The 27,857-nt window shown below is 42.0% G+C and overlaps 1 protein-coding gene across 3 annotated transcripts; it reads right to left on the reverse strand.

The window, feature by feature from the left end:
- Positions 1–6,701: 6,701 nt before the first annotated feature.
- Positions 6,702–26,807, reverse strand: usp10 (ubiquitin specific peptidase 10). Of its 3 annotated transcripts, XR_015100436.1 has the most exons (16): positions 26,543–26,807; positions 20,748–20,816; positions 20,093–20,138; positions 19,443–19,502; positions 16,451–17,641; positions 13,990–14,081; positions 13,486–13,595; positions 13,355–13,410; positions 13,176–13,279; positions 12,791–12,890; positions 12,446–12,626; positions 11,408–11,573; positions 10,762–10,906; positions 10,442–10,507; positions 8,659–9,400; positions 6,702–8,297 (listed from the first exon to the last, which is right to left on the reverse strand). XR_015100436.1 is itself a non-coding variant. In XM_086106945.1 (15 exons), the coding sequence occupies exons 1-15, from the start codon at positions 26,588–26,590 to the stop codon at positions 9,213–9,215; spliced, it is 2,622 nt and encodes an 873-aa protein (XP_085963071.1). In that variant the 5' UTR covers positions 26,591–26,807; the 3' UTR covers positions 6,702–9,212. The 3 variants fall into 3 exon arrangements, 2 of the variants coding, with proteins under 2 accessions (XP_085963071.1, XP_085963073.1); XM_086106945.1 differs by having other exon boundaries at positions 6,702–9,400; XM_086106947.1 differs by lacking the exon at positions 19,443–19,502 and having other exon boundaries at positions 6,702–9,400.
- Positions 26,808–27,857: the final 1,050 nt, after the last annotated feature.

A 27,857-nucleotide genomic window follows, 5' to 3' on the forward strand; every position in this document is an offset into this window, starting at 1 on the left:
ATGAATGGCCTATTTTGAATTTTTTTTTTCATATATTGGACGCACGGCATTATAAGACGCAATCTACAACGCATCCACTAGATGGAGTTACGCTCAAGGAAATGCCAACAGAACGATCAGATGTCAGTAAAACTTATGAAAAAGCAGCGACACAGTTCACTTAACCAACAGCAAGTTATAACATTGACTTGTTAACGTTGAACTCTCTGGCCGCTGCTCTATTTCCATGTTCAACTGCCTAACCCGAGCACCTTAAGTTTGAACTCTGTGTTGTAAGCATGTCTCTAGCAAGGAGCCATTTTGGGGGTTGACATATTACCGTAATAACCATACACAAGGCACATCGGATTTTAAGGCGCACTGTTAGCTTTTAAGAAAATGGAAGGCTTTTAGGTGTGCCTTTTAGTGCGGAAAATACGGTAACTACTTTTCATCGATCAGCTTTGCTGTTTAGATGATCTCAGCGGGAGATTCCATGTTGGCAATACACCAACTGACTCAAGTATTGGGACAGGGAATGAAAATTTGAAGGAAATATGCAGTCGCCATCCATCATTTGCAACTATGAGAGCTCCCACTCTGAGGAAGATTTTGCGCAAGATGTTTGAGTGTGTGGGGATTTTTTTTTTTTTGGCCTACTCATCCACACCACACTCCTTCCTCCTTTATGGACTTTGGAACCCAAAAGGGCCTTCCCAAAACTGTAAAGAAGGGAAGCATTCTTACTAAGATTTAAAAATAAAATTAGATGGATCTAAAGGGTTTTGCCGAAACCCTGATTGATTGGTCAATTAGGGGGCTAAAAATTGTGTCCTGATTGGTGTGTGTAGAGGTGAATGTTGACTAAAATCGATGCCATCATTCAGTTGAACAATCAGTGTGGCAAGTGACTGGTTGGCACATGAATGACGCAAATGTACAGTCACATTTGGCAACTCTGGGTTTTCCACACTACAGCTTTTATTGCAACGTTAAACTAACATGTTGCTATGGCATCCTGATTCATCTTTTACAAAAAAAAAAGGCAGTGGGTGCAGATTATAAATAAATAGTAACTAGATAGTAATAAAGTAGTAACAATAGTAACAAATATGGGTTAAAAAAAAGGATGTCACATTATGCACAGTTTGAACGTTAACACTGTGATTAAGATATAGTAAAAAGTGTACTTAATGATTCAATTATTAAAGCGAATTGTACACAAAATTGTCACCCCAAAAATGCTGGAAACTAAATGTAGTTAAAGATTACATCTCAGTGTAAGTTTGTACGGAAGTGTGGAACTGCCAATGTGGAGTAAATTTTTTTTGACTGGATACATTTAAATACGTTCAAATGTACTTGCCAGTCAAAAATATTGACTCCAGATTGGCATTTCCATGCTTCTGTAGTATTGAACTGAAAACTGAAACGTTTCATACTTAAAATAATGTACGAGATCAAAAAAGGTGAAGCAACTGCAACATCATGCAGTTTAATAGTTCATTCAGTGGTTCTTTGCGTACCACAAGAGGGAGCCCGCTGACCACACTTTGAGAACCACTGAACCCGATCTTAACCACAGTTGAATATAATTCTAGTTGTCGTCACCCATGGACGTTGAAAAAAGTAAAAGGCCAATTCTGAAAAAGAGAGTAGAAATTATTCATGCTTTTAAATGGAGGTAAAAGCGATCAAAAATATAAATACTCAAGTACAAATACTCTCAAAATGTACTTACACACACTAACAAAGTATCTGTACTTCATACTTAGCACCACTGGATGAGGAGCATACTTTGTGAGCTAATACATAATTCATACAATTTCAGTGGAAACTCTTCTGACGTTATATAATCAGAAGCAGGTGGGATTGCCGTTTTTTTGGTGGTGTTCAAGGGGAACCACCATCACACACACACACACACACAGTACTCCATATGTATTACAGTGCACGAGTTTATTTTGACAGGGGCTGGAGGAGGTGGTTTGGAGAACCTCTAAACATGACGCACACAGGCGAGCTGAACATGAAGCTGATTAGCAAAACAAACCACAGAAAGGCATTGAAACGTCCGCACAGGTTGCGTGACGACACAAAGTTGAGCGACTTTTAAGGTTTCCATTGACCTGTGCTTCACCTGTTGTCAGAGGATGCTCCAACAGGGCAACCCTGGGCTTTGAGAGACAAAGTCATTGACACAAGTGGACCTGAGCCACTTTTGGTTGAACCAGTTAGTCGGCGAGTTTACTTTACAACATTTAGGTTGCTTTTTGGGGGGGGGGGGGGGGGGGTCGTTCTTTTTTTTTTTTTTTAAACGTCTCTAAACTCGCTAAGATAATACCAACAAATTTAAACAGTGTAATATACCAAAAGAGCAAGAGCAATGGATATCACAAAAATATTGCAGTGCATCTATCTCTCATTGTTTACAGGAAACAAATAAAACTAAACATCATTAATCATGCCCAAACAGAATTAACCTATGGCTGTGCTAACTGTAGGCATAAAAAGCAGGATTACAGCAGATGACGTTCAACAGGCAGACTTCCTGTTTCCTTCTTGCTCAAATGAAAGTTTATCCCAATCTAGTGGTCAAAAATGGCATTACACCTGATGTAAACAAAAGTTAGAACAAAACATACTCTTCCAATTGGCCAGTTTTCAGGGGACATTCACCAAACTATAAAGCTCCGTGGAGCAGCAAATTGTCTTTGTGTCCACTCAGGTATGAAAACTTGGAAACAAGCTGGTAGTAGAGAATGAGGTATCGCGAAGCGCTTTTTCGGCTATTTCGATTACTGCTATTCTTATATTGCCAGTCTACAGAAGTGTGGAGCTGCCAATGTGGAGTAAAACTATTTGGACTGGCAAACATGTTCCAACGTTCTTACAAAAACGTTCAGACATACAGTACTCGAAAATACATTTGAACGTACTCGCAAATACGGTCGATCACACTTTTGGGCTAAATGCTACAAATGTAGCATTTTTTTCCACAATGGTCTTGACTTGCACACGCGCGAGTAAAAGATTTTTTTTTCTCAGCATTTGGCATTTACGTTAAGGTTTTCTCTTTATCGTCAGCCGGGGTCGGGAACTCCGGTTCCTCGAGAGCCGTATCCTGCCTGTTTTACATCCCTCTCTACTCCAACTCCCTCCAACACACTTGATTCAATTGAACAGCTCATCAGCAAGCTCTGAAGAGGCCTGAAACAATTGTATCCGCGATGTGTCAGTGTTTAAATCCACTGCATTTGTTCACAAGCTTTCTTTGTTGAATGGCTGGGAGAAATCACAGGGTTCTATTGTCTTAAAGTAAGGTGTGGTCTCCTTTTAAAATTACATTTAAGGTTTTTTTTTTGTTCCTTGAGCTCTAAATTATTAGAGCTGCATACCAACAACAGTTAAAAAATCGTAACTCACCAATAAGATCAATGCCGAGAGATGCTCCCTTTAAAATGAGAATACAGCCGCACTAATACGATGAACTTTGAACAGTCTTTTGAAAGAGATTGAATCTGAAAGAAAATGACATGAACAAATAACTTTTGACCACTTTTTGGCCCATGACGACATTTCAAGAAGTTATATGTCCATTTTCCATAGTGCTGGTCTTTGTTAAGGTCACAGGGTGAGTTGGAGCATATTCCAGGTAACTGGGTGAAAGGCAGCAATCTATCACAGCAGGGCACATTTAGAGCTATGTTTAGACTGACATCAACACAATCACCGCATGAGAATCAAACCAATCCGCAATGCACAGAAGTCAGTCGAGTAACCCACTATACAATCCTTAACACAAGCATTGCTATTAAAATACAAACAAGTCATTGCTTGGGGCCGTAAGATTTCCAGGGGCCGCCCCAAACATCTCATAAAAACAGAAGTTTAAGGCTACCATTGTTTTAGTGTTAATTCACGTGCTTATTTACACATTTAAATATATCAGCTATCATAATGGTTTCGACTACTCCCGTCTCTCACTGTGCATGTGTAGATTTGCTAACTTTTTATTCCAGCTGAATGGAAAGGTTTTTTTGTTGTTGTTGTTGTTAATCAAAATTGCGACTGACATTTTTCATAGTGACACCAAGTGTGTATGGAAAACAGCACGAGCCAGACACTCTTGCCAGTTGCATTAAGTAGCACTGCATAAAATGAAGTGGAGAGTGACTCCAGATTTGACGAATACATCTTCGAAACTACACATTATTAAAGCGGTCAAAATTGTAAGCTATGTTACATGTTTCTTAATGTTCTCCTCTAATTACTGTTAAAGCATGAAGATTCTTTCATTTTTTTTGTCAGTTCTGTACACGGATGTGAAAGGTCGTCTTACCGGGTTTGCCTTGGGGTCCCCCAGATGACTTAATATGAACCAGATGCAAACAAAACAGTGACCATTTTAAACACAATTTCCCAAAATAAAATACTGATATTTTATGTGGTATAGAAAAAAAATGGTACAGCAGTTATACTCAACCACAGAGTTGCAAGAAAATCAACCAGTACCTATTCATCCGAAAAATGTTTGTTCATCTATCTATGGCAGTGATGTAAAATGACAGGCTGAATAATTAATTACTCTTTCACTAAATGGCAGACGGTCCAATTAACACATAGGTGTCAAATTCCAGTCCTTGAGGGCTGCATTTCCTGCTACTCCTCCTCCAAAAACACCTTATTCAAATGAGAGGGATCCTCCGCAGGGTCCTGCAGAGCTTGATGATAAGCTGATCACATGACTGAGGTATGTTGGAGGAGGTAAACATCCAAAACATGCATGATGACCACCCCTAGAGGACCGTAATTAGTGAATTAACGTGCATTGTTCAACTGAACAGCCTCAGATGTCACATAGAGTACACATTTCTGAATAAACCGAGACTAGATCATTCTTTCAATATGTATTGGCATTTTTGTGTGGTGTGTGTGATATGAGAGGTTTTGAAAATATAATACAAGATAAATGACTTAGCTGGGAAACTATGTTAACAGTACACAACTCTCTCAGCATTCCCATAAATACTTTGGCTGAAAATACTGTTTTAAACATAATTGCAAGCTTCAAAATGTCAATGAGGAACTTGTGCGCGCGTGCACACACATTATATGGGTGTTGCATGTAAGGTTAAATATCATTTTGCAGAATAAAACATTGCTTTTGTTGATTTGTGCAAACCGCACACACGTACATGGTGCGCGTATAACGCCAACATGAAAAGGGCATTGATTGTTTCTGGACATGCTAAGCAGCGTTGTAGTGGTATACATTTTTTTTTTTATCCCCTGGCTCACATTTCAAATGGAAGACATTCTTTGAGCAGAATGGTCTCCATTATAATAAACGACTCGCTCGGCTTTCACATGGGTAAACCCCCCGCAGGCCTCCTCGCGTTACATTTGAGACTTTGGAAGGCTTTTTTTGTGGCCACTCAAAGTCAAATAAGATACCAACTTCAAGGCCATGGTGGTCCGACTTTGAATATTAGACTAGAATGGCTTCGACGGCCTGTAATTATTCATGCAGCGCTCGAATTCAGGCTGACAGCTTCACTGGCACAAGCGTGCACAATGTCATTGGAAGCATGCTTCTTACATACATGCTTACGTGAGTTAAAAAGGCCTCACTGAGTGTGTTTGGAAGCAGCTGCTGGAGCGCGTAGAGTACAATATGTCCTTCGCACGGGAACCCAAGGTCACAAGTCTACCCCTAAAACTGACAGCACGGGGGCCTCACAGTCATTTGCTCGTGTATGTTTAGGATTGTGGCCCTTTGTTTTATTAAACTTGGCACATGGTGATGCCATGAGGTCACTTTTGACCAAATGTTACTGCAGCTAACAGACTGGAGAACAAAAGTGGGAGTCTTGCGCGACAGAAGTGAATAGGATGAGGTGGTTTGTTCTATCATAAACCCAAAAATGTTCATGAAATTTGTGTTGGACGAGTAAAAACTGTCATTTTATGGATAAGTCTATTAAACTGTATTGTTCACCCGAGTCAAAGAATGTTAAACTATAACAGGTAAATTTAACCTTTTCGAAAAACATTTGAATGTAGCTTGTCAATGTTTCAGTACTTTCAGCAAAACTGGCAGCTCTTGCAAAGAAACCAGAGCACTCATCCACTTCCAAGGTTTCTAATTTCTACACCTTTTTGTGACTCCTGCAGTCTCTGCAACATGACACTTCCGTGGCCGCACCAATTCTGAGAAGATCTTGTTTATGGCAAGGTACTGTTACTCAATTGGTAGGTGTCGGCTACTCAGTCTCATGACGTCAAAATGTTCACATGATGAAGACGACGGGTTGAATGGCAATTGGCAGTTCAGAAAAGATTTACCATGATTTGGGATTATTGTTGCACCGATACACAGATGTCAACTTTGTGCAGTTTTGCACAAAGGACAAAGCGTGAAGTCGCACTTTTGTACAGAAATGTCACCCAGTAGTCCAAGGCAAGTTTTCTATTCCACTTGACTAGTGTTGACGATCTGCCGCAGAGCAAAGCATTCACGCGTTCGAGGCCAGCCTAGTTTTCGTTTGGAAGGAGGGGTTGAAAACAAGCAGACCAAGCAGATTTTTCAATGATGGGTCTGCTTTCCATTATGCCGAGGCAAGCCACGCCGCAGGAGCAAGTGCACTGCATGGCAAACCAGTCACACGCCAGTGTCTGTTGTGGAGCATTTGAAAGATGACAACACGTCTTTGTCTCTGTGTCATTTTTAGCAAACTCCTTTTTGCACAATCCTTTATTCGAACAACAAACAAAATAGAATGGCGGAGGCCTGAAATTCAAAAGACATTAGATTGTTGTATACAACTCCAGCAGACTGTTAGGAGCTCATACCGAAGACACACATGAAGCAATCGGAAAGCTCTGGCTGTCCGTTTCAAAGTCCAAATGTTCTGACATTCTTTTCTTCTTGGAGGAATAAATACGCAAACGAGGGTCAATGTCACAGCTTGGGGAGAAAGCACTACAACGTTTGCAGCACAGTATGAGCGCAGGAGATAAAGACAACAACAAAAAAAAGTTTAAAAATAAGCAGGAGTTCAATATGGTGTCCTTTGGTTAAGTTGGCAAAGGTTTTAAAGTTTAAAACCCACAAAAGTGGAATGACATCACAACAAGATCCACCAAGTGATTTTTCAAATAAGTGTTGAGATGTGGAGACATACCATGAGGTGTTAGGTGTTTTCAGTTTTCGCGATAATTTGGGCGTGGCTCAAACGGTGCTCAGTGACACACTTCCGTCCGCCGTCATTCGAATCACTGGTTATCTGGTCCTTTTAACTCATTCAGTACCAGCCAATTCTTGGACCATGTCTGAAAAGACGTTTAAAAACGTCTTTGGGAGTGAATGAGTTTAGAGTTCCTTGGTTATTATTACATGTTGGCTTTCAAGATGGCTGGTGGCTCGCGTCTCTTCGGAAGGCGTGCAAAGCCCCACCACAGTGGGATACATTCCAGCCACCGTTGATACATTTTTATAGCTAAACATGTAGGCAGGGGTAGGCGTAAAATAAGATGCCACACAAAGTAGCATCCATTTTTCAGGAGGGTGTGTATTTAGTGAACACATCCACAACGTTCATAAGCAGAGACGATTGCTTTTTTTTGGGGGGGGGGCACTTTTGAAGCCTCAAATCCACTTTTTTTGTTTTCAATTATTCAAATTGACTTGGTTTGTTGACCGCACTCATGTAAAAATGTCTTCACTTTTCAGAGACTTTAAATGACAATGTTAGATATGGGGAAACGGGGTGCACTTTGTTGGGTGCTTGGTGCTGGAGGTGATGTTGGTGAAAGTGGTTGTGGCTAGTGAGAGAAAACGAACTAAGTACAGAGCAAAGAACTACTTCATCTTTATTCATCGTTGTGCTTAAGCCCATGTCATTTCCTTTGAAAACATCCAATTCAAGCGCAAGCGGAAGTCAGAGAGGAGCATGAGCGTGGGGATGTTCGATAAGTGACCGAAACAGAAAATTAACATTTTAGTAACATGAGCAAACAAAAATCATCACAATGAATTATGCAAAAAAAAAAAAAAAATTAAGATCTTCAACGAAAGCAAATGCTATCTCCATTTGTGCGAGTGTGTCTGCGTGCAGACGTCCGTGCACTGGTGTCGGCTAATTTTTCCGCACCCTTCAACACACGTTGCTGAGACGTGTTATTTCAGAGGTTCCCGCCCGATTCGGGCAGGAAAAAGATCACAGATCGAACCTAAGGCTGGCCCCCTCCCCTCACAGCTGAGTTTTTGGGGAGAATTGGATGGGTGCTGTGGCTCAGACACACCGACGAGCCACCTGGAGACAGGAGATGACAGAGACGACAAATGGATCTAACAGGAAATGTACAAAGTAAACGAGGGCAGCTCTTGCAGTGGAATCTATCTTTTGATTAGTTGCCATCTCCAGTGCAAACAATCTAAAAACAAGCAAAGTCCTTAAGGACTGCATGTTTTTCTTTTTTTTGGGATATTTTAGTCTAAATAGTTGCAAATATACCTGCCACATTATCGTAATGCACAGAAAGCTTGTCGTCACAATTCTAAAGCGCAATAAAGACTTTGTTTAGATACTCTTTGTCGACGTAAAAACCCAGGGAGTGTTCACTTCAGATTACGTGTAGCCCAGCCCTTGCTGTGCGTGAGGGCTCAACCTGTACCTGGATGAGGAAGAGGAGACAAGCAGGCTTGGGATGATAATGATGATGATGATGATGCTGCTGGTGCTAGTCCTGGTCAATGCGCTCATTCAATAATGGGCCTTTTCACTGCAGCTTGCCAAATAAAAAAAGCCAACACTGATCATTCCTGGTGAATCCGCTCAGTGGAGAGAAGATACTCCAACAGTCCAGTTTGCAGTTCTCCATCTGAACCGCCTATTCTTTTAAGTCAGGGGAAAAGAACAGAAAACGACAGCAGTGGTGCACAGAGAAGAGTGAGCCGTTGCAAGGAATTCTTGCTGAATGCAACTTGTGTCTCCTCTTGGGAAGAGGTGCTGGAAAAGCTGGCTCTCAAGGAAGCAAGGACACAAAGGAAGAGGAGGAAAATCTTGCAAGAGAACAAAGTCGGGCAGTGTTCCTGTTCACCATATGTTCCACATGTGTGTTTGTGTGTGTCACGTGTAGGATGAGGGGAGCTGCGTTAGGCATGTATTTGTGAGCTTATGCATGTATGCTTGTCGCCTGCTCCGCTGTCGACGTGCGTGCGCGTGCGTCTACAAGAGGTCAACGCGGCGGTAGTACAGCAGGTAAGCAGTGCGTTCTGCAATCTGCTTGACCACCTGGTACTGGTTGATCACCTTCACCGCCTGGTCATCGATGCGCAGCCAACCGTTGATACCGATGTGGAAGACATCCGTGGTGTAGTGACCGCCTGTCGCACTGTTCCCGTGGTGATAGACCACTGCCGGGGAAAGAGAAAAACATGCCTTTTTAAAGCCTCTTCCCTCATTTAATTTGAGCAAGATGATTATAAGTGAAGAACATGGAAAGAAGTTTCAGCATTAGTTTGATATAGACTTTCAGATCCAAGTACTAGTGCGCTCTTTGTCCTCACTGGTGAGACAATGAAGGACAACGGTAAAAAGACTGTTGTATGTTTTTTCCATTCATGCCATTTTAGGCCGAGTAGCGCTCAATTAAACCTTATAGGTAAATTATTAACACTACTAGGGCTAACTAGTAGACATGTGCCATGCACTAGAAGGCCCCAGAACCCTAATAAGTGGTACTAAAATGCCCATTATGAGTGTGGCCAAATTTGGAAAAATGTAGTACAGTGGTGGAAGTCAGTCGCGGAAAAAAAACTATTAAGACAGGTGTTCTCCTAGGATACCCTAGTCATTCTACAATTGTCTCTAGGATATCGAATAAATGCTCAAACGGTGTTTGCATTACACATCATTCACTACAATAAAAATGACAAATGTTTACAACAGCAACGTGGCAAGCGAAAGGCTTCTTCTGTATTTTATGGCAGTCTTGATACCATGTGGTACCATGCTACCTCTCACAGGTCAGTCTTAAAACTGCGGCAGAAGTCTGCTGGGGGTGTGGGGTTGGGGGGGTAGTTGTTGAGGTTTGCTATAGGTCATCTCGAGCACAATGCACCGTTGAAAGTTGTAGTAAGCACACATTTATTCCTCATCATGTGTGGGCTTTTCCCACATTTCAAAAATAAAAAATAAATGTCCAGGATAGGGGGATGCCAAGGGTGTGGCAATTTTCAGACGCCAATAAAAATATCTCAAATGAACTGTTATCGGTCGTTCAGAATCTATGAGGTGGGGGAAAATGTCATTGAAATGGAAGAAAAAAGATCATTTCTGGCTAATGTTGAGAAGTAGTGCTCCCAGCACGGCATCTGAACTTAAGCCAAATAAAACGGTGACCTGTTGCGAAATTCAAACAAGGTAGAAATTCAATTTTCAAAGCACCAGCTCACCTGCAAAGAGCCTGTACGTTCTTTGGCCTTTCACAACTTTGCTCCTCACTCCAGAAGACAGCAAGTCTGCAAGATATCACATAAAAGCCTCAGTATAAACTTTGTTGCGTTGCATCCTGTTCTATACTAAAGTGAACGTCAGTGCAGAAAATAAGCGTGTAAATAAAACAGAGAGATTACCCAGCATTACCCTGTGACAAATAGACATTTACATCAAACATTTGTACAAGTGACTAAAGCTTTGATTTATTGAGACGTCTGTCAAATAAAACTGACAACGGAGGTTTTATTAGGTCCGTGCTCTTTTAAAACAGTCATACCTTTGCTTATTTCAAGATCAACAGGGTACTCGATGATCTTGTTGAGTTTCTGACAGCCTCCAGTTTTCTCAAAGACAAATCTCTTGAGATGGAGCACGAGGACGGGTGGCAGCTCCTCCAGAGTCACCCTCCGACTGACCTCAATCTGACATGAGGGATAAAAATGCGTGCAATCAAAACTGATTGTGGGGGTGACAAGATTTGTCCCAGACTATAAAAACAGTTTGGGTGATGCTGATTTATAAGTGCGGAACTTAAGATAAAACCCAGGATAAAAAAAAATGTTGCGAACAAGAGAGGAGGCGACACGAGAGAACAGAAGAGAACATTTTGATCTTGCCAAGCGATGACTCGTAAATCATTTCTGATGTTTTGGAGGCATTGAACACACAACACTGTGTGACTCCAGCAGGTTGAAATCAACTCAAAATGAAGATAACCTTTAGCAGTACACCGAGATGTTGAAAAACAATCAGAGGACAACAAAACTCTAGAAAAAAAAAACTTGTTGGAAAGAATGTCGCATTCTTGTCTCACTAACAAATAAGCCAACTAAAACTCAGTGTGCAGGCCAAGAATAGTACCAGCAGTAATGCAAGTGATGTCTGACAGCACGTAGCATCCACATGTGGTACTTCTTTCATACCTCCTGCTTGCTCTTGGAAGTGTAGCCCTGGACCGACTCCCGGGCGACGAGCGTTTCCAGGGCCTCTTGGACTGTGCGGACCTTCTCGGACTGGATATCAAGCTGCAGCGTAAAGAAGGGCTGCAGAGTGGCTGACTCCTTAGAGTTCTGCTGATAGACCACCGACCTGATGCACAAGCAGTGTGAAAAAATACCTCAGGTCACACAGCATAGCATCATCTACAGTGTCCTAAAAAGCATCTTATTTGATTGTCTGTGGCTTTTTTTTTGGGGGGGGGGGTAATAATGACACACTTAATGATGGCAAACGTTAGTGCTGGGACAGTACTCAGCAAAACTGAGAACTATTTGCAACGCTCTGCACAGTACACTATGAACTTATGGTTTTGGGAATTTGCACTCGAGGTTGGTAGGTGAGTGAGTAAAAAAAGAATGTCGCAGTAATGTTGAAAAGTATTGGATCACAGAATCTCTCAATTCAAAATAAAATGTTCCGTGATGAAATGTTTAGACACTGACGGAAACCTATTTGAACATTTGTGAACATGCAGAAATGGACTAAGTGGAAAAGACTGTTTCCTCTTATGACCATGAAATCCTTAACTTACTTTCTTTAATCAAACACACTTGACTTGTATCTCACAAACATCCGAATGAACTGCAATGAGTGATGTGAGTCATAGAAAAGTAATTTTTTTGGAATCCCCTCAGACTGTCATTGGGCAACAAGCTCTTTCCTAAAATACACTAACATCTACTAGCGCTCAAAATAACCACAGCGAGCAAATGAGCAGACAAACATACACCCCCCACGTTCTATTTTTCTGCTTCCAAACAACGTTGAGAAAATAATGTGGCCTGTACCAGACCAGAAGATCAGAGAACATGTTATTAAGGCCAGTTTTACCCACTCTGGGTCTTGCCTTTCAAGCGGGCCAGAGGTTAAGTGTCTCTGTGGGTGGATACCACACGCCTTCCGTCTCATGAGACATTCACAAAAGCAGCACGGCTATTTTGGTTTTGGTTTGGTCCGCGTACCTAATGTGTCCTCCAAATATGTCAGTGATGGGCGTGCGAACAAAGTCGGCTTGGCGAGTGATAGAAGTCTTGTTGCGGGGGCCAACTTGCTCCCATTCGTCCTCGCTCCCCTCTTCATCCTTGTCGGCGTCGTCTTCCTCCACACCAGGCAGTGACTCTGGGCCGTTGGGCATCGGGTATTCTGCTCAAAAACAAATGAAGGAAACACTTGAGATGCTCGCGTGACTGTTCATTTACTAAAAACTGCCACCTCATTGCCTCTCATCAATTGAACATTTCCAACTTCCGCAGTAATTTTCACACACTGTGCCAGGTGACAAACGAGTGTCTGTGAAAGGTGCTTACTCTCTTCCTGAGGCGAGATTAGTTTTTTCAAAGCCAGCATCTCTTCGTGCAGCCCGTTTAGAATGAAGCCAAGATATTCCTCTGCATCTTCCTGTCGACCCTGGCAACACATCATCGGCACCAGTTTAAAAAACACGAAGAATGCCTACCGTCATAGAAATCTCAAGGTCAAGGTGTGGGCACATACAGAAACTTGTTAAATTTGCTGTGTTTTCATAAAATATGCAAGCAAATACCTTTCGACAATTGTTCGATTCAGCACATTCAATGAATATTTTTCCCAGCCTAATTAAAAATGTACATTTTGGCAATCTAACAACACTGGCCAACGGGACTGAACGTTCCAGAGACCATGAAAGAAGCAAGAGATCTTGAGGCTGCCTACCTTTTCCGAGAGACTGGACTTAATGAGTGTGAGGAGTCTGTAGATGTACGTCGGCTCGAAGGGAACGCCTGGCCGAATGTCTTTCACCAGCTTATCGCCAACAGCTGTGGACAAGACTTTGGGTCAGTGTTGGAAAGAGAAGAAATGAAGTCAAATCATCGTCACGAAAAGCAGCTTACCTGGTTTGGGTTTCGCCGGCACCGGCATGTTTGTGAACTCATTCACCAGCTTCACACTTGATAGTGAAGACAGAAAAGGGAATCGGTCAGCAAAGCACATAATCAACACCATGGCAGGATGCGTGACTCACAAGTTGTCTATCATGGGTGTGGAGGTGCACGGCCTCTGTGTTTCATTGTGTAGAGGAATGGACTTCATCAGGTGATACATGGGAGGACACGCGATCAGGGCCTGGAGAGTCTGGGGGCTTCGAGTCAGGATAGAAAAAATGGCATGTTGAAAAGATCCTTTATGATTCATGAGCTCAGCCTTTCCGAACCTTTGAGCCAAGGACAGATCTTATGATAAAAATCTCACGGCACACCACCAGACAAAAAGTCATAAAAAAAAAAAAACACATCCTGCAATCAAAAGCATTTCAATTTAGTAGAAAAATTACCATGGAATGTGTATGGCATACAGGTTGTGTTGTATGAATGGCAGCTTGTGGATACACAAGTGAATTATGTATCTTCTGCCATCTGGTGGAATTTAAAAACATCAAACAGCAACCTCAAACTCTGTAAATGTATAAAAGTTAACAAGTTTTAATTGTCCAGTTAGACCTTCATGAAGGCAGATGTTGAAAGGATACAGCGTTGATATAGCACCAGTTTCCTTTGTTGACGAGTCCTCTCGGCTGCAAAGACACTGGTTTGTGTATCAACTTGACATTCGCAATAAGTTCTGGGGATTCAAACAGACAACGTTAAATAGGCATGCTCCTTGCGCACCATAAGTAACATGCAATCGGGCGTTCTCGAGTTGGAACATGTTCCTTTTTCCAGCTGTGTCTCTTGTGACAGCAACATAAGAGACGTGTGAACGGGAGCAAGGTTATGCTATTCCACGCCTAGGAAGGGAGACTGTCATTAAAACACAGCTCCCATGGTAACATGGACAGGGTGACATTGTGGATTTTGCAGTTTGGGGAGGGGGGTGATTTGGACCCTCTGTCCAATTCGAGTTTTTAGTTATCAAGTAAAAATAATTCATAAGACCAAGACTCACTTCACTTGGATAACCACACGAACCATAATGGGACAACAATGTCATATCTCAATCAGGAGAACCATATGGTTTGCCCCAATTATTGTGTACTGAAAACACATGTCGAATAAAGTTCTGTTTTAGGTTAATGACTGCAAATATGTTCTTGACAGTGAGAGTAAAAATTAAAGCCATCGTTGAGCCTTTCCGACTACGCAAACGGTCCAGATGAGAAACATGAAAACCAAAACAAGCCTGAGGACACAATTCCTTATTTGTCAGGCATTGCCTTGTCCGGTTTTAAACATGCAGCAAAAATTAGTCACTTCACACATTAGACAAAAACAATCTGGCCTGTAATATAATCAGGACGTCAGGTGTATACACAGGAACTCGATGAAAACGATGGCAAGCACTCCAAGTGAGATTTAACTAAACACCCACTTCAACGTTCACACCCGTTACCAGATGTGACCCTCACTTCTACCCACAACCTGTAAATAACTTTATACAGTATATCCCCCTTGCTCTGAGGAGTGGCTCACATACCTGGATAAACACTGCCATCAAGTGGTCAAAGCGATATTGCTTTTCTTAATGCAAGACCCCGACTTGATCAGGTGCAGTCTTGAAAGCGTTTATTCACACCCACTACCCTTAATATCGGCTCACGGTCCAAGTGCTCGTGCCCTTTTTGCCCTTATCAGCAGAACAATTCAGCGCACTTGCAGTCTGACTAGGGCACAGTAGTAAAACTGCTGTCTTACTTGTGACACTATTATATGCTATTAGTATAACTCACTATTACTAGGGTGCATGACATTTCCGCACACAAATGGGACAAGTTTGTCATGAGTGGGACAACTACGTGTTTCTAATGAGACAAAAATGCACTAGCTGCCAACTGTGTGCTACTAGTAAGATTAGTGCCATAAAACATTATGTGCTAATATTCAGTGCTTCACTAGTAGTGCTCATAGCGCACCAATGTCATCTTGTGCAGTTTTGCCTCATTACGAAGTCACGTTGCCGAATTAGAGTGCAGAAAGAATGTCATACAGCAGTGGGGAGTAAAAACATACTAGTAAGATGCGGTTGATCCCTTAGTGTGCTGAATAGAATCACTAGTGAGGACAAAGGGGATAGTAGTACTTGGACCTTAAGGTGAATATCAAGATTGAATAAATGCTCAAGTGAAGCCACTAAAATTCTCGGCATTATAAAATATAGCTTGTTAACTTGTATGGAGAAAGAGTGGACTCGTACATAAACCTTAGGTTGAATTGAGTAAATGCTAAAGTGTGCTAGTAGTACTACTAGTGAGATTGCAGAATATTACTAGTTAACATTTAGGGCTTCACCGGTGGTACCAGTAGCACAAAAATGAGAACTAGTGCAGTTGTGTCTCACGAGCAACATGTTAGTCCGAATGGTTTGCCAAAGTTGTCCTGGTCGTGTGCAGAAATGTCACAAAGCAGTGGAAAAAAAGACAAGTGCGCTAAATTATTACTCATGAGGACAAAATGCATGCGGCTAAATAGAGCTGCATACGTCGTCATCGTGATTAGTTATGTTAGGGGAAAGCGTTTACGGCACTACTTTTCAACAAACAATATGCAAACAGTTTTCAGTGCGGAAGCAAACTAAAATAAATAAATTTTAGAATAGTGAAAATAAAGAAATTATCCCAAGATTTTGAAATCGACCAAGGGCTTACTAAATATATTCTAGTATCTCTCTCTCTTGTTATTTTGGCAGCTTTATAAAACCTTAAGCAGGATTTGCCACCGCCCCTCGTGACTGACTGACTCCAGGTTGAGAATGTGCCGGGTTAAATATTCAGCAGAGGTGTGCCAAAATTTTAATTGCAACTTAAGCCAGCGATCAGGTCAATTTATTCACAGCAGCCGAAACCATGATCACGATTAAAATCGAATTAGTTGTGCAGGCCCACTAGCGCATGGACTTGAAGTTGGATATCAAGGATACTAGATAAATGCTCAAACGGCTTTCCATACAGGGTGCATTTTAGTACAGCGGCAACATGAAGCATCTTCGCGGAATACCTGCAAGTTTAGGAGCCATTGGGTCCTCTGATACAGGGACAGGGCCTTCCTTGACCTCAACAAGCTTTTCCTCGGGTGTCTCTGGTGTCAGGAGGGGAGGGGCAACAACTTCCACGGCATTCTTAACCTCCACAAAGGCCGGGGGGCTGCCAGGAAGCGGCTTAGAGTTGTGGAAGAGGCTAGCCCAAGATTTGGGTGGGTTAGTCGTAGGCGCAGCGGGAACTGCGGGCGATTGCGACGACTTTGCCACTTTCGTTTGGGCAGCACAGTGTGGAGACGCCTGCGGGGTCAAATCGTCACTCTCACAGTCTTCCTTGTGTCCATCTGCACCGACCGGAGTGCCAGAGTCTGCCAACCCGTTACTCTCTGTCACCTCCCCCGCCTCGGGTTCATTAGTCGTAGCAGCAGAAGCAGGAAGAGGTGACTTGGAGCGGGGGCTCGGTGGACTACCTGAAAGTTCAGGACTCTGTGGAGCCAACTGATCTGGCTGCTCATCTGCAGTCCTTGATCCCTCAGTCACGCTTCTGCTTTGACATGAGGCCGAAGAAGAGGGGGAAGTTGCAACGGTGCAATCTGATAAAGAGGCGGCCCCACTTTTCATGTCCGATGACGAGTCATCGGGGCTATCACAAGTTCTCTGATTGGCAGTGAATTTGGCCGTCGGAGCAGCTGTCGGCGTGGAGACGACACCCTGAGAGGGAAGGCCGCCCCCCGATAAAGTCTGACAGTCTGCATCCTCTGCATTATGTTGCGATACGCCCATTGCGTGTCCATTCACCAGTGCTGTCACAGGCGTCCCATCTGCAGCGCTGATGCTGTTGCTGTTGCTGCCGCCGGCTGATGGGTCCAGGTAGTTGTAGTACCCCGGGGGCCGCTTTTTCTTTTTCTTCCTCTCTCGCTGTCCCGGGCCACCAGGCATCCCGTCCATGTCCTGGCACACCTGATGATTGTCCAGGGCCGAGGCCTCAGAGAAGGGCCCATCCTCAGAGTTGAAGTGGCTTCCATCTGTGGCGTCGCCCACCGGAGTCGTCGTCTGTTGGGTCTTCTGGGCTGACTGGCAGCCCAGGATGAACTCTGGAGCCTGTGGGTTCAGGGTGCTCGACACTTTGTACAAAGAGTCGTTCACGCCACCGACGGGCTTGGAGTCCATGACCTCATCAACACCAAATTTAATGTGCTGATAGTCATCACCTGCAGGTACCATGATACAGACATAAAAATCCATTAGACACATTTATAGACATAAACTGAACTAAATTGAGGCTTTAAATAGAACATACACATAAAACCTTCTGCAATCTGGCAGAGATGCAGGTGCACCTCAATAAATTTGAATATCTATTTTATTAATTCAATTCAGAAACTGAATTCAGAGAGTGGAAAGGAGCTCAATATTTTGTATTTAATTTTATTATGTTGATTATAGCTTACAGTCAATGCAAACCCCAAATTCATTTTAAACTTACTTCAAAATATCAATATAAACCCAAATGTGCTTTTCAAAATCCCCCCCCCCACTGTACATCTGTGTAGATTCTCAAACACCCAAGTTGTGGTAGTGGTAATAATTAACATTTGTATTGTTGCTTAAATTTGGGGGGGGGGGATTTTTCCTCCCCTTATTTTCCTCCGGTTGGCGTTTTTACTTTGCAGAACAAGGAACAAAGCGACACAAATGGAGAGCGTTGCCTGCTACAACAAAGGGGCCGAGATGACTTCATGATCCATTTAATTGCATTGCGATATCATGTCAAGGTGGCGGCGTCGGAGGTGGTATGTGCCTGTGTAGGCTTCCTGACACATTAACATACCACCCACATGCATACGCGCGAGTGTAAACAGGCTTTTGGACTAGCAATATTGCATTACAGAATCACAATTAGTACGGTGCTGTCTTGCCATTAAAGTAATCACTTCTGCTGCGTTTGGTGTGCAGCCTCAGCCACCAGGGGGCAGCATAATACAAACAGACATGAATCTCAACTGATTGAGCAGGCTGCAGTTTTATTTTTCCAGCGAAAAAAAGACCACTTGAGTATTGGTATATTCTCTTTTGATCGGTGTCAATTCCCCATTTGCAGTCAAATATCAATTACTTAAAAGGTTAAAAGTAACACTTAATGTACTTAATAGAAACGCTACATGTATTGCTATGTATTGCTACGCTATGTATTGTAATGTATTGCATCCATCCATTCTGAAGCCACTTCTACTTTAATTTGTTGAGATAGAATTTTGCTCTGAGGAGCAAAACTTTGAGAATGAATATTTTTTAACACAAACTATGACAGCAGGTTGACAAATGATGGCAAGTGTTTTGAATATACAGAATTAAAAATGTGATTTGTTTGAATTTTATCAATATTTTTCGAAGTCAGACACCTAAGTTGCCAACAACAAAATCAATGTACATTTCTGTAGTTCGAATATAGTGCCGTGTAAACGTGAGGCGCCAAATGAAAAAGTGAACAAACAGGAAATATTAGTGCGTGCAAATTAGGAAAACAACATCATTGTAGTGACTAAGCAAACTGGTAACGCAGAGTACACGAAGCAGTGTCCTCCAATGGTCAACAGAGCGTGAAGCCTGCAGTTACCTGCTCAGATAAGAAAAGGCCCTCTCCGTTAGTAGGACTGAAATCACACGCCGCAATTGTACACTGCAGTTGAACCTCAACAACAGGTGTTAGGAACAACCCAAAAAAATGCTCAGTCAATGCGTTAGGTTTAATTCTTCCCAATAGATGGAAAATCAACTTGGGGCCTTGCAGAGGTGAAATGCATTTTAATGCAAGAGAAGACAAGATACATAACAGGGTCTTGAGCATGCAAAGCTCTACAGATTTGACCAACAGGCAAGAGAAAGAATATAGGCACAAGAAGCCACCAGTTATGAAGGCTGGATTTTATTTATTTATTTGTTTAATTTTAAAGTTTGACAGCACGACACACAGCAGCGAGTCAAGCCACGGTGTCGGGCCCCTCCACTCACCGCAACCCTGCAGTCCCATTGACTCCATTATATATGGTACAGCAGGAGGGCAGTAACCTCCTAAATAGTCAATACAAATCAAGTTAAAACAACAGTCATATGCATATGCGTCTTTTTTTTTTTCAATGTGGCTGTTAAGTGGTGGCTTTTGTTTGGGTGTTCTTAAAAGATCTCAATGTGTTGGTATCTTGAATTGCAAATACATTTTTGTACAGATGCATGCTAAAAATGTAACGCTCCCCACTTCCCAGTCTGGTGAGACCATCTCAGCCTGGGATATAAATAGTCTTGCAATTTCAAAGTCTGCTTTGATATAGCGTATGACAAAAAGTATTTTAAGAGATCATGTGCTCAACATAAACTTAAAAGTAAGCGGATCTATTTCTCAGTAAAACAAACATTCTCAAAATCGTGATTGTATTTAGAGTCATTTGCGGTTGTTTTGTTAATGACATGATTGTTCTCACAAATGCTGAGCAGTGACTGTGTACTCATTTTCATTTGTCGGAAAATATTTGATGGGGCACGGGGATGATTCTGAAAGGAAACAAGTGTTTTCAAACAAATCAATGGGGGTGTACTCATTCATGTTCAACACTATCAAAAACATCCACTGTAGTCAAAGAAAAGTGAAAGTTAAATGTGCATACCGGAAGATTGGCTGACACAAGGCGCTTTGTCGTTGAACGGTGGAAGCTGGAAAGAGGAAGGGGGTGAAGCCCAAATTAGCACCGTTGCATAGGAAAGACACAAAAAAGTACAACCGATATTCTGAAATAACACATTGGAGATGCATGGTTGGAGACAGAGTCATTCTCAAGTGTGAGATTATCTGGCGTGCCACAGGAAGTTATCGACTTTAATTTAGTTGGAGTTTCAAATATTGACGACCAAAAAAATTTATTTGTTCATGTCTGCCTGCAACAATTAATTCTCTGCCACTAGACGGCAGGAGGTACAATTTACCAGTTATTGTACAAACGACAGAAAAGAGCTTGGTTTTCAATTAAAACACCCCAAATGACTTCACTATAGATACATTACTTCATAATAGACATACTTTTTGCAACATTTTTGTTTGCTAGTGTGCTGAAACATTTTTTCCCCCCAATGTACAATTAGTGCCTATATGTAAATGTAAAGTCGTGTGTATTTTCGGTGGTTGCTGCAAGGAGCAATACGACATACCCACAGATTCAGAGCAGTATTATGGAGCTTCTACAATGTGAGTGTACATTAAACATAAGTCAAGAATCATTTCCTTCTCACAAAAACTATTTCGGATATCGTGTTGACCCTCCTTACCTCGACGTAACATCGTGGAGTCACAAAGAACTGATTGATCTCATCCGGGCTGAATTCTCCAAAGATATACTGTGGAGACAAGACAAACATGAGCCCGATGGGGAGGCAACATTTGAAACGTGCATGTAATTAGCTGCTGTAATCAAAATGACAATGCTTTGAAATGAACAAATTCAACACAATTGAGGTCCAAGTCTACTCATATTAGAAAATGATTAAAAATTGTACTGTAGTACCACGAGTAACTCTAGCGAGCCTGAGTGAAGCTACCGGTAAATCAATTCGAAGTGCTGAGTCATGTTGGGTTAAACATAAACCTTGACCATTATTTAAAAAAAAAAAAAAAAATGAAACAATGAGCCCCCCAGGTTTGTCTGCCAATATCTACTGTATTGTTTAAAAATATAAAATATACAAATTTCAACATGCACAGTGAAGGGAGTGCTCGGTTTTATGACAGGGCCCAGAATTTAAACTCAAATCCGAACCTGCAAGTAACCGGCCACAACTGGTTTACTTATGTTATCTGAAGACTGAAGTCAGATTATCGTGGTTTAAATGGTTCCATTGGCGTGGAACTTTCGACACGGGTTCTTTCTGTGTTTGTGTTGCCCTTACTCAGGGTTCCTCCCAATGTTCAAAAACTAAATCTTTTTAATTTTTTTTTTTCCAGGGAGAACACAGCACTGGACTACAAGGAGTGCGCATACGTATATTTCATCAAATGAAACATAGGAGGCTTAAATGTTCTCCCACCGACCGTGAAACATGCCGTCTACTGGTTAGCGATGCACCGACAGACGGAGTCGAAGTACTTACATTTTAGTACTTGGCGATACAGTGTACAAATGCCATTATGTCTCGTAATCATGAAGGAAAAGTGCTTTATTTTAATCAAATATTGTTCAAAAACACAAAAGCTACTTCTATGGAACTGAGTAATGAAGAGCTACCCGAGACACACTCCTTTTATGTGAAGAAACCGCCATTTTTTTGTGATGTCTCACAATATTTAGGAAACAGATACAATAAATAACCGGTAACACTATATTTATGAATTTATCCCAATGGTTCCATTTTCAAATGATGACTTGTACAAAATTTGTAGAAAATCACAATGTCCCATTACTTGTGAGCTATTTTCTACCCTGGGGCATCGGTGACGCCTGCTTCAGACGAACAACTTGCCCTTACTGAAAATGTTAACAACCAACCGGATGTTTGTCTAACAGCCTCACGAGACATTTCACGCAAATGTCACGTGTAACGAGGCGTTTCAGTTATGTGGCGTCCCAGTCTGAACACTAGGGGCACTGTATAAAAGTTGTACTCCAAATGTTGTAGACAAGCGACAATCAATAACCTAGACTGCGTGTTCACCTCAACACAAAAAGTGCAAATAGAAATACAGGGCTGCTTCTTGAGAATACCACAAGTTATAAAGCAAAACTGAGGACAACTGAAGTGGTACTTCACCACACCAACGTTTACTTTTCTTGCCGTACAAAGCCGCGATACTGTTTACCGGCGTATCGCAACAAAGGGCTCAGGATACAACTTCCAATTAACAAGTAAGCATTTTAAAACTGAACAACAAGCAGTTTTGAAAATAGGCACTGTACTGTACAATTTGAGTTTCACTTGATACAACTTGGATTAGGAAATAAATGCATTAAGTAATTTCTTCCACAGCTCCCGATGCTGTTCTTTTCAATGCGCCGTATTGTATGTATTCTTTCACTGCACCACTGCGTGACCGCTTGAAAGAATACATACACGCAGTCAAAGCGCAAAGGTGACACCAGCACACCAACCGCGCCGCCGGTTCAATCGTCACGGTAAGTAAAACAGCGGAGCGTGAACGGAGAGGCGCACAGAAAAAGAAAGTGCAAGTCAAGCATATAGAACTCTTTGCAAACGGGGCCTCACGTGACACCCCGCATTGCTGAAATTGCACTCCGCCAAACGACAAATAGCTGAGCGTAATCCGATGGCTTCGGGCGGCAAATACAATGACAACGGCGTGACTGTCGCTTTGCTTTACTCTGTAGGCGTGCCATGCGAACCTCGCTAAGCTGCCTCTGCTGCTGCTTTCCACTGAGGATTACAGCAAATTAGCCATCTGCATCATTTTACCGCTTGAGCCAGGACGCGCACGCACACACGCACGTACGCTCTAAGCTATCATATGGTATGAAAACATTTCAAGTCATCTCCTCATGGATTTGAAGATTCATCAAGCCGAGATAAAATATGCTCTTGAAATAGTTTGTATTGTTATAATGCGTGCACACCTGCCACGGGGACGGAAAGCTCCAGCGCTAATGTGATTGTTGGAACCTCTGGAGCAAGCATGTGCCTGCGTTTTAGTGTCATGTAATAACAGTGACAATAACTAGCTGGCATGAACTCTGGAGCGTGTGAAGACGGAAGGAAAGACTGCCATTTTGGGTGCAGAACCAGTTAAAGAATTCAGTGCTAGGACTAACACCCACCACCGAATACGAGAATAGCAGAGCAAACACCTTTGTCGAGAAGATTAAAATTTAGGAATTTATCAGGGCAAATATTGTTTGTCTGTACTCAGACAGACACACAAATATACACATATACATAAACACACACACACACATATATATATATATATATACACATACTAGGGCTGCCACAAACAATCATTTTGCTGGTTGACTAATCACCAGCAGTAATCGTGATTAGTCGACTAATCGGATCATATCGTCAGCCTCCTAAAATAATTGTCCAAGTCTGTTATTTTAGGAAAAACAAAAAAAAATAAACCGCATTCTGATATGTATTAATCATTTCAGGGGGTGTACGCGATCTGTTAAAGTACGGATGTAGCTGATTACGGCAATTTCCAATTAACATTTTAAACTCAAACATGCATACGCACGCGCACACACACACTATACATAAGGGCTAACAACAATCAAAAGGAGACAAAACATTCGGATCGATGAGCCTGAACATCAGTGACAACGTTCAATTAACATTTGGGTTCAGGTCAAAATAAACGAGTTCTGAAACATTCAAGTGTGAGCAGATAGTTACTTGTGTATACATCTTAATTGCAAACAATTGGGATATCCTAATTTAAACCGTGACATATAACGTCAGGACGCAAGGACACAATTTCCGCTTCTTACTTTTTACCACCAATAAACACATTTTATTTATGCCACTCACTAAAGCAATAAAGCAGCTGCTTTTCCTCCTTGCTCTGTCTAACCAGTACCATATTATTTTACCTCTGCTTGTGTTTTTCCGGCAAGTTGCACGCTAGACGCATGGACTTACATACACGTATTTGCATGTAGATATACACGCAGTGCCATTTTCACAGAGACAAATAACAATGTGAAAACACCACGTAAAAATCCAGGTATTTAAGTTATTGGGTGGCAACATAAGATGGCCGCCGGCGCCTTCACTTCTCGCCGCGGCAAGTTAGCGGGTATCGCCGCATGTACAATTGCTTCCTGTATTCAAAAGACTACGTTTCCTTGCAGGGAGAGCAAGGACAAAACACAAACCAACTACAATTGCTTTGAAATTACCAAATAATTCTTTTTTTTTTTTATTAATACGAGGGTATATTTGGGTTTTTGTGCAAGTTTATATGGCCTTTCAAAGCTCATATCACCAATATTCTGCTTCTGAAAGATATTAGATTGTTTAACAAGCACTAATTGTAGAGTAATTATCATAATTCGAAATATGATAACTGAAGGCTGCTTTTAAGATTTGGGTTCGGAATTCCCATTTGCCAGCGCCCTCTTGCATGTGCTAGGATCAAGAAAAGGGATGTTTCTCGGCGGAATAAAATGAGGCAGGCTCTGTTGTGGGTGCAGGGTTGAACAGCCTGACATCTGTGGCAGAAAGCTGGACGTTGAATCGTCTGTCCATTATGGGCAAATCACAGCCACCTCTGCGGAGCACCGTCTCCGGGCAGAGGAGCAGCTTCAGTCACAGGCTGCTGTCACTGCCCTGCTCCAACCTTCTTCCCCATTCCAAAAGGATTTTTAATTCCGTTCTGGGAGGGAAACCCTCACATCACATTTCCTCGACTCTACTGTCAGCATTTTGCAAGCTGATCACAATGCAGCTTCAGATTGCACTGGAATTATAAACTATTTTATCTACACTTTAAAAAAAACAGACTTGTTGCTTGATACTTTTTATATTTTACAATTGATTAGTAATTCGGTAAACCTGACTGCCATGTGTTTGCAATGTTCCATTTTTGTTCTTTTTCGAGTTTTGAAGGTGCATTTGAAACGCCAAATTCATTTTAATGCGTCAACTTGGAGAACCCATTGGAATTTCAGGCCGTAATAGCTTATCGGTGAATATTTTTCACAGAAAACTGTCTGTCAATCCAGGAATTAGTTCCCAAAATAGAAGGGGATATGTTGAAAATAAAATGAAAGTTATTCGATTTTACTCTAATTTGAAGAAATTACCCAAAAAAAGGCATTTTGACCATTTTTTAGCAGGATGTCTCAAAAGCATTTCTGAAAAGGCAATTTTCCCCCAACACACACAAAAATTGTCTGGGACTATTCATTTGATTTTCACAATTCTGTTAAAGCTGCCATGCAAACAGAGATTCTACGTTTTGAAAGACTCATTTTTAGGAAGATTTGCCACAGTGCTAAATTAAGAATCTATCGCCACAGTTTATGATTCCTGTTTTTGGTTATTTGATGGTGGTTGTCCTTCACTGGCTATATGTGCAAATATTTGAAATACAAGTTTTTGGGTGTAAAAACCCTGCAATAAGAATGGGTGATGGTGGCAACTTCGTGTTCAACTTCCCCAATCGGGGCAAATGGTGTTCAGCATGTGCATGAACTCATCCTGCACACGGTCGTTAACTATCTCGCAATCGGGAACACTTGGTCGCTTTGGACGTAGGCTGCAAGTGGACCTTGTTTCAGGTTAACCGTCTCCTCGAGTAACCCGAATAAAGTTCACAGTTGCGATGCGTCCGCTTTACCAAGTCACACCTCCCCTCAACCTCCACAGCGATGACACCCAATGCATGAGTCCATTACCATAAATATAAAGCAGAATGTGCAGTATATAAAATCACGAAGGTCAGTTGAACTGTCGCAATTCGCGCTAACGAGCTAAGGGGATGTTGAACATTTTGAATACTTTAACACTTAAAACATGTTCGACCTTCACCACCTGTGCAAAGCTGCTAGCTGGCTACCAGATAAGAATGTCTTGTTCTAAAGCAACAAGAAATTACCAAACCATATAGAAAATGCTTCTTTTGCGGCACAGTTAACTGCAAATATGCAGTAGGAAGCAGTGGTCGATACATGCGCTCGGAGAAGGCCCCTAGCTAGCCAGAGCAGGTGGGCCATGCAAACACGCAGCACTTTTCGGTGTCACTTGACTCTTCGGCATCAACAGCAGACACTCACGCAGCATCGTCGTTCAAAGTGTCACGGTGGGTGGGTAAAGAGTCGTTCAAGTCATTCCCAGTCATTGGAAAATCCGCATAAGCCCCTTCGACGAAGGAAACGTGGGGCCTGTTAGCTTACCATGCTTGCTGGTGCTGTTGCAATGAGGCTTAGTTGGGGCATTAGCAAGCACTTTTTGACACCACATTTCCAAAGACAACAGGAGCCAAGTCTTTCATTTATATCGACATATCCGTGCCGCCGACTTGTAGCTTTGACACGACTCTAGTGCAAATAAAATTGTTTGTCGAACGTTTACGCAGCTGCGAGGTCTAAAAGTAACGTTAGCTCGCTAACTACCTGGTTGCCGTAAGAAGCCATGCTCCCGGTGAGATTTGCTCTCCTCATCGGACAAGACGAAAACTCTCCCGGGGAGACGTTGGAGGAGCTCTGCAGTGGCCGCCTCGACGGGTGTCCTACTTCGACGCCGATGTCATTTTCCCAGCAGTTAGATGTGTCCGATCCACGTAAAAGGCGTTTAGCAACCTCATGCCGTAGGACTCGCCGTCACCGCCATTTCTGCGTAGCGTCTTCTTCGCTTGCTTGGCGGCTAAGGGAGGTTTGTCATGCAGCGGGAGCCGAACGAATAACCGCACATACTTCCGTTGGCCTGGGCCTTCGAAATAAAAGCTATGACACCTAATCAACCTAACCCTGTATAGATGGAGATGAGAAAAAAAATCATACTAACAGGCAAAACTTCACAAAAAGTAAGAAAGCTGAAATACTCCCTCCACCGCGGGGGGAACGTTGCAGAACAACATCACAACCAGGGAAATCCGCAATATGGAAATAGCCTCTTTTTTAAATGTAATACTCCCAAAGCATAATTTTAAACGCACTATTGAAATAGAAACACGTGTAAACACTTAAAATATTGTGAGAGAAAGCAAGGGCAATGAACACAAAAATGTACAAACAGCGTAACACAGATCCCTCTCTGTTTGCAAAAAACTTTTTTTTTCCAAACGAACAAACGTATCACCTCATAATCATGCCCAAAGACAAACGCTATAAAATGAATCTACAGTCATCTTTTTCTGAAGGAATGGTTATTAAGATTGTATTATTGTCAATGTTTTATGTTATGCATTCTGTTAAATTTTTGTTATTTTATGTTATGTTGTATGTCTGGAAACCGCATTATTAGATCTGCAGCGGTTCTGAAAGCGCTATGTAAATAATGCAAATCTCCACATAGCATCATTGTCAGTGTTAAAACTCTTTATTTAACAGATATTTGAACACAAACACAACCGAGCCATAATCAGATCACTGGTGCTTAAATTGTCCCCCAAATCAGAAACATATTCTATACCATAATTATAATTGCTTGATGAATGTATTTTGAAATTGACTTACTTCAATGGGGTTTGCGACTCGGAAGCGGAAGCACTAAAGTAACTGGAGTGTCATGTAACCGCGAAATTTACCTAAAGTCTTGACCATGTGCGCCGTACTCGATGCGATTTACCTACGCTTAATGTCGGCCATTTAATGATCACAAGTGTCTTGTTCGTAAATGTATATATATTTATTTATTTATTGCAATTTTGTAACAAGACTCTTTCTCCGAGTGAGTGACTGACAGGTGCCCTTTGCCTCAATTTTCAAA

This window comes from Hippocampus guttulatus, chromosome 3 (assembly GCF_054856545.1).
Source record: "Hippocampus guttulatus isolate MCC_2025c chromosome 3, RoL_Hgut_1.0, whole genome shotgun sequence".
In the NCBI taxonomy this organism is placed as follows: domain Eukaryota; kingdom Metazoa; phylum Chordata; class Actinopteri; order Syngnathiformes; family Syngnathidae; genus Hippocampus; species Hippocampus guttulatus.